This window comes from Scomber japonicus, chromosome 16 (genome assembly GCF_027409825.1).
Source record: "Scomber japonicus isolate fScoJap1 chromosome 16, fScoJap1.pri, whole genome shotgun sequence".
In the NCBI taxonomy this organism is placed as follows: Eukaryota; Metazoa; Chordata; class Actinopteri; order Scombriformes; family Scombridae; genus Scomber; species Scomber japonicus.
The window spans coordinates 17,071,027-17,078,269 of record NC_070593.1 but is presented as its reverse complement, the minus strand read 5'-3'; the positions used below and the strand labels follow the sequence as shown (position 1 = coordinate 17,078,269).

The following is a 7,243-nucleotide window of genomic DNA, read 5'->3' as shown; positions in this document are numbered from 1 at the left end:
GTATAGCTATATGTAATTTCTGGAGATTGTCTTGATGTTACTTTTGTGTAAGTACATTGAGAGATACTAAAATTCCTTATATGCGCTAATTTGGCCAATAAAGATTATTCTGATAAGGACTCAGGATTATTCTGATTAGGATGTGTTGTTGTTAAAACATCCAAGATGGATGAGAGGTAGAAGCGTCCTCTGCTGGTGATATGTAAGTACTTCATGAGTTTTTGAGTCAAGAAGTCATGCACATTGTTTTTGTTCAAACTTTGTTGTATTATGGACTAAATTTAACCTATAACGACAAAATGGGGAATGTTATGGTGAATTTAAATGAAATGTCCATTTAATGTAGCACTACTTTCTTTATTTCATTATCAGTATTAGCTTACTCTTGTATTGTATAGTATTATATTGTATTGTATTATATGTATTGTAAGGCAAGGCAGTTTTATTTATATAGCCTAGCATATTTCAGACACAATGGCAACTCAATGTGCTTTCTACTGTATTGTATGTTGTGTTTGTGGGAGCAATTGCCAAGACATATGCTGCATAATCAGCTAATAAACTACAGAGCCCAACAATTCCAACAACGGGAACAATAACTGGTATAAAAATCATAAACTTGTCAATTAAATATCCCCACTAAACATGTTGTAAGATACATTAGAATTTCTCTGCTTGGAAAATATAGATATACTCTGCGTAAAAATATGTCTGATAGTCCCATTTACTCAACTAACTTAAAATGTAAACATGTTCATTTCAGAAGTTTAACTGCTAAGTGGCAAGATTTCACCTACTTCACAGAAAAATCCCTTCAGCTTTCTACACCAAAATGAATACTGGACCATGATAAGCTTCCAAACTAGTTGTGATTTCACAAATCATGCTCATAGGCCTACCCCTTAAAATCAGTTTTTCAGTTAGCAATAAGAAACTTTTCACTTTGAGCAGATGAATGGGAAAAAATGATTCTTGTATTAAACTTCAAAGTGAAGCTCAAACATCCAATTGAAGGCACAGGAAGAAATCAATCAAACTATAGTACTTTTAGTACGTCATAATGTAACACAATGTGCTTTACATGGTCAAAAAACAAACAAACAGGGGGAGAAAAATCTATAAAAACAGGAACTGAGGGGAACTCTATCATAACTCTCATAAGCAGTGAGGAAACACAAGAGGCAGGATAAAACATTTAAAAAATAAGAATACCCAAATAAAATAAAAGGTAATAAACAATTAATAAAACCATTAAAAAATATATAATAAGGAAACAATAAAATAAATCACTATAGAATAAAGTGGGTAAGACCAGAAATGTTAGGAGGGGTATTAAAAGGAAAAAGATGAGAGGAAAATAAAGTAAAAAAACAACAAGAGTAAAAGTGATGAAGAAAACCAGACATAAAAAGTGGGTTCATGAAGAGGAAAATAATCAGGAAATAAGATTTTTAAAAAGATAATAAAAGAATAGTCCAAGTAGTAAACCAGACTAAAATATAAAAATGAAAGACAGATTAATAAACAAATAAAATTCAGTTGAAAGCCAGATTAAAAAGGTAAGTCTTAAGTTTGCTTTTAAAAATATCAACACTCTCTGCCTTCAGGTCTTCAGGAAGACTGCTCCAGAGACGAGAAGCATCAAATCTGTCATGTGCATACAGCCTGTTATTTGAACGGGGATCCTAGCCGCTAGAGGGCGCTGCTAGAGACTGTCCTCCTCTCCATGGTGATGAACACAGAGGAGCTGGAGGTCAGAGTTGAATGTTTGACAGAGAGCTGAATATGGATTCCATATTTCATGAGAAAGTAAGTTAAAAACGTGTAATTTTAAAGATTTAATCACACGTCGTTCGCTGTGTTTACTCGTTAAACTTTGAGCTTCATGCCGGTGATCTGTTTACCGGCGCTATCGAACCGGTTTTACGAGATCTTTGGTGCTGTTTGGCAGTATTGTTGTCCAGACAGCTAACAATGCTAACTGCATCTGCTAGTCACTGATAAGGGAAACGTTTGTTTTCAGTCAGGAGTAATAACGCAAAATAGTCTGTAAAAGCCGCAAACGTTTTATTTTTGTCAAGTTAGTAAATGAAGTCACTTGCTACAGCTATCTGGCATGACAAAGGAATAATAAGATAGATATGTTTTAAGCTAGCTGTATGTAGCTACACTAGTGTATAATTGTTACAGGAAGCGATATTTCTTTCCTAGGATAGCCAAGTCATGACCCGCCCTACTCGGCCTCTGATTGGCTTATCATGATATTCTTACACTATTCCTAACCAATCTCACTCCTCGTGGCTAAATCTAACCAACGGAGGCACTGAGTCATAGCCAATCACGGACAGAGTAGGGCGTGTTCTCAATATGCCGTCCTAGGAAAAAAAAGCCAAAGAAGGTAACAGACTAGATACACAACATCTTAGTATTAGTTAACTCCCAAGATAAATTGTGAAGAAACCTATTTAGTCTTGTTATCATGTCTGAAGTGTCAGCTGTGCCAGCTTCTTAGGAAATAACTAATCCTTTATTTGTAGCAAGAGGGCTCCCTCTGTGCCCAGCACTGTCTCAACAACCTGCTGCAGGGTGAGTATTTCACTCCCGTGGACCTGTCCTCCATTGCTCATCAGCTTGATGAAGAGGAGAGGATGAGGATGGCCGAGGGAGGCATGGGCAGTGAGGAGTACAGGACCTTTTTACAGGTGAGGAGATACAGAAGGTCAACTTATTTTATACACGCTATAACCGCTCAGTGTCATCATTTATGTTTTATGATTGTATTTCAAGCAACCGTCTGGGAACATGGATGACAGCGGGTTCTTTTCAATACAAGTGAGTTTAAGACAGGCACTTTTTATGGTTACTTACAGATTAATAAACTTTTCAAGTCAGTAATATTAACTTTTCCCTTCCGTTGTATAATTCCCCTAGGTTATTAGCAATGCTCTGGGAGTGTGGGGCTTGGAGCTTATCCTCTTCAACAGCCGCGAGTACCAGAGTCTGATGATAAATCCAATGTAAAGATTCTTAGTCAAGATTGTGTATCGTCTTCATTTATATTTACATAAATGCTTCACAGTTTGTTCATTTTTTTACTACTTTAATGTTTCAGAAATGAGAAAGCCTTCATTTGCAATTACAAGGAACACTGGTTTACTATACGCAAACTTGGACAGCAGGTATGAGGCACTTGTCTTCTAAAACAATTTTAAACAATTAAAATATAGCCAATGGTGGAAAAAATATCAAACTCTTTATTTGAGTAAAAGAAGATATATTGTAGTGTTGTATTATTATTGTTTATTATAGTTTGTTTTATCACTAACAAATACATGTAAGAACATTTTAATGCTGCATTGTCAATGTGGAGCCAATTTTAGATTAATTACAGCATTATATTATATTATATTATATCACAAGTTATGTTTTCATCATAATAATAATACACTATTTTATAAATATATATAATATAGGACCTTTTATACACTAATGCACCTCAAAATTTAGTTTTAGTTTTTTAAGAAAAGAGCAGACAATGTAAACAATAGAATAGTATAATATAGTATGAAAAGCAACCTATAAGTGGAAAATAAATATGGAGTACGTAAATGTGTCCCTCCAAAATACAGTGGAGTAAAATTAGAAAATAGCAAGTACCTCAAAATTGTACATAAGGACAGTGTTTGAGTAATGTACCTAGTTGCATTCCATTACTGAGTATAGCTTGATTTACTAACAAAAAACTGTTTTGCTTTCATTACAGTGGTTTAACCTGAATTCACTTTTGACTGGACCGGAGTTGATATCAGACACCTATTTAGCCCTTTTCCTTGCCCAGTTACAGCAGGAAGGTAATTTAGAGTTGACTTATTTTTACACAGTGTTTAGACTGATGGAATTATTTACAGATCAAAATATATTTCAGTTTCATTATATTTCAGTGTAGAACCACTAATAGAAGTTGTGTTGTCACAGGTTATTCCATATTTGTGATCCGAGGAAACCTCCCGGAGTGTGAAGCGGAACAGATTCTTGGGATCATGAGAGTGCAGCAGCAGCAGCGACCCAGGCTTATTGGAGAGGATGAGGCCCAGACAAGTGCAGGGTATGACTATACAGTATGAAAGGCCCAGATTTCGTCTTTGTTTATATTTCATGTTCTTTAAAAAAAGCCTTTGACTTACTTGTGGCCATTGATCAAGTCTTTTACTCCGAGCAGCAGGTCAGCAGCTCTGAACCAGGCAGAGATGAGCTTTGGTGTGGAGAATGAAGTTGTGGATGATGATGAAGAGCTGAAGAGAGCTCTGGCACTGAGCAGACAGGACATAGATGTAGAAGACGAAGAGGCTGATCTTCGCAGGGCCATACAGCTTAGTATGCAAGGTAAAACAATGAACCATAAGGTTTTGAAATATTCTGAAATGTATTTGTCCAGATTATCAGGCTTTTACCACGGATCATTTGAATTCATCAGTTGGTCCTCAGTTTTATTCTCATAAATTCAATTCCAGCATTAAAAAATGTTTTTAAGAGTAATATATGTATATGTATATGTATACAGTATATATATATATATATATATATATATATATATATATATAGTATTTATCATGATTTTTGCCATTTTCAAATTGTCAGTATTGAAAATTAGATTTTTGTTTTAATAATATAGGTGCAGTGATGAGCAACAAGTCTTCAGAGTCTGAATTGGGAAATGTGAAGTCAGGGAGCCAGGCAGCAGGGAGTTCTGCAGGAGGACAAAGCGAAGGCCAGAATGAGACGCTTACAGCCGAGGAGCTGAGGAAGAGGAGACAAGCTTACTTTGATCGGTAGGTTCAACGGCCTGTTGACTAATGTACAGGATGTATATATATATATATGTAAGTACATGTGTGTGTAAGTTTATAAATTCAAATACATGAGTATGTGCAGTCCATACAAATGTGTACTGTTTATTGCATTAAATTAATACAATTGATTTTGTGTTCATCCTCTTTAAGTAAATGGAAAATAATAGAATGCATTTTCATAATAATCCCGTTTTGACTATTTAGGCAGCAGCAGCAGGCTCAGCCGAACATTCCTCAACAACCAAACACAAGATCAACAACTGACTCAGGTTAGCACATGAATGAACTGATTTATATATAAAAGTAATTTAGATTACATGTAGTATTACTGTATCCAGCTTAGACATTTAATATAGTAACTTGGACTTTCTTTGCTCTTCTATTTTCAGAGAATACTGGCTCTGAGGTGGACAAACAACAAAAGCCCAGCCAATAAAGTTATGATTGGTTTGCTTACGTTGTTTACCAGCTGCCTGGAATGGCAACCCTGTAAAAGGGGTAGCTTTGCTCCTTCCTCTAACCTTTTGCACATGCGAACATAAGGACAGTCAGAAGACTGACACATTTCCCCTGGTTAGTTCGCTGACAGGCTATAGAGAAGAGAATGACAACAAAGAAAAGGCAGCAGTTAGTCTAATCTAACTCGGTGAGGCACTGAGGCTGGGACAAGGTGACCACAGAACTCATGATGCAGTTAATCCAAGTTTGCCATTTGCCTTTTTACCATGGCGCCTTCTATTTCTATTGTATACTGTTTTTTATTCTCGTTTTTTCTCTGGAAGAGATGGAAAGGAATCCTCTGCATATAATGGGTGTGCTTACTTGTTTGGAGGTGAATACATACAGAGATTGATGTTCTGTGAAGGCCATAGGAGACCAGTGCTTAGATCACAGATAAAAGTTCACAAGATGCCCGAGCCTCCTAGCTTTGTATTTGACTTGGGTTTGTAGGACATATGATGTGATCCCAAACCCCACCCCCATTAGACCACCAGTGTAGTTTTAAAGTTATTCCTTGTTGCAATCTACTGAAATATCTTTTAGCCAGCACTAACACGTGGGTCATTTAATCATGACATCATCATCATCATGATGACATCATTTTACTTGTGAACTCCTAAGGTATTTAGACAGCAACATATTTTTGATGTTGTGGCTTTGTTATTACCTTAAGTATATGAGTAGACATAATGACATTTAAGATTTCACAACCTACAAACACATGTCCATTTTGGATGGACCTTGAACAAAATAATTCTATAGAGCTATTTGCTGCATTTAAGAGGCTTTAGGATTACGCTTATTTTTCATATCTTGTCCAAAATAACTTGACTTACAATGGGGAACAAAGTTTGCAGAAACTGCAAAAACTGCAGCTGATAAATGAATACATGGTTCATTATTCACTACAGTATAGATCACTTCAAACCAAAAAGAGTCTGACAAATGGCTTCTTCATACATCATTTCAATTCATCAGTATTTGTCATAACATTTTAGGGACTTTGTGATAAAGAAATGACTGTTAAAGTTATGATTTCTGTTTTGACACCGCCGCTTTACAAAGTACAATCAATTGTTTCCTCAATTGTTTTGTAGCCACTGAAATACTCATGAAATTGCACTGATTTGAATTATCATGTATTCCAGTAATACTTCAAAGCAATTTTGTGCACATTAGTTGTGCAAAGATACATTAGTTGTGCACTGAGGATGGCTGATCGATCACAGAAAAAGAGCGAGAATTAAAGGGTGACTATTATTTAACCTCGTAATTTGAAATCCAAAGAGAGAAATAAGACAACAAAAACGTTACTGTGCATACAAGTTCATTGTATTTTTTTCACATTTGATCCTTGAATCCCACAGCTGGTTTAAAATATCTCTCATTTCTCTTCCTCAAACTTCAGTCCTGCAAGCTGCAATATGCAGTTTGCTTAAAACAGAGAGTGTTAATGAAGAGAAGAGACCACGTTACAGCATTAAAACATTTAAGTTTGTTTACAGTGTTTTCATGGAACCAATTATTAGTTCATAAACCTTTTACAGTTTAGCATAGATATACCTTTAAAACAATTCCTCCACAATCGTATTGGACGTTATGTAAAGTTTGACTTCTTGTGCTGGTTGACTTTCAGGAAGAATTTCATTATTGTTTTCATTTCCTTTGGATCTGTTAGGCTTTTTTTTCTATTTAAAATGGAATTATGAAAGAATATAAGATGTTGGTAGTTGGGTTTTTGTGATTGCATTATTTTCACTCACTACATTCTTACAATAAGTACTAATTCATCTTTGTTTTTGTTATATTTCACATTTCCACAGCACATTCTTTCTTTTAATGTATTAGGTAATGTTCCGGGATTAAAGCAACATTCACTCCTCCAAATGTTT

At 35.4% G+C, this 7,243-nt stretch overlaps 1 protein-coding gene across 1 annotated transcript; it reads left to right on the top strand.

The window, feature by feature from the left end:
- Positions 1–1,741: 1,741 nt before the first annotated feature.
- Positions 1,742–7,238, top strand: atxn3 (ataxin 3). The gene is made up of 11 exons (XM_053335042.1): positions 1,742–1,809; positions 2,538–2,702; positions 2,788–2,832; positions 2,932–3,017; positions 3,113–3,179; positions 3,764–3,851; positions 3,976–4,105; positions 4,220–4,383; positions 4,673–4,829; positions 5,055–5,119; positions 5,240–7,238. The coding sequence occupies exons 1-11, from the start codon at positions 1,765–1,767 to the stop codon at positions 5,284–5,286; spliced, it is 1,059 nt and encodes a 352-aa protein (XP_053191017.1). The 5' UTR covers positions 1,742–1,764; the 3' UTR covers positions 5,287–7,238.
- Positions 7,239–7,243: the final 5 nt, after the last annotated feature.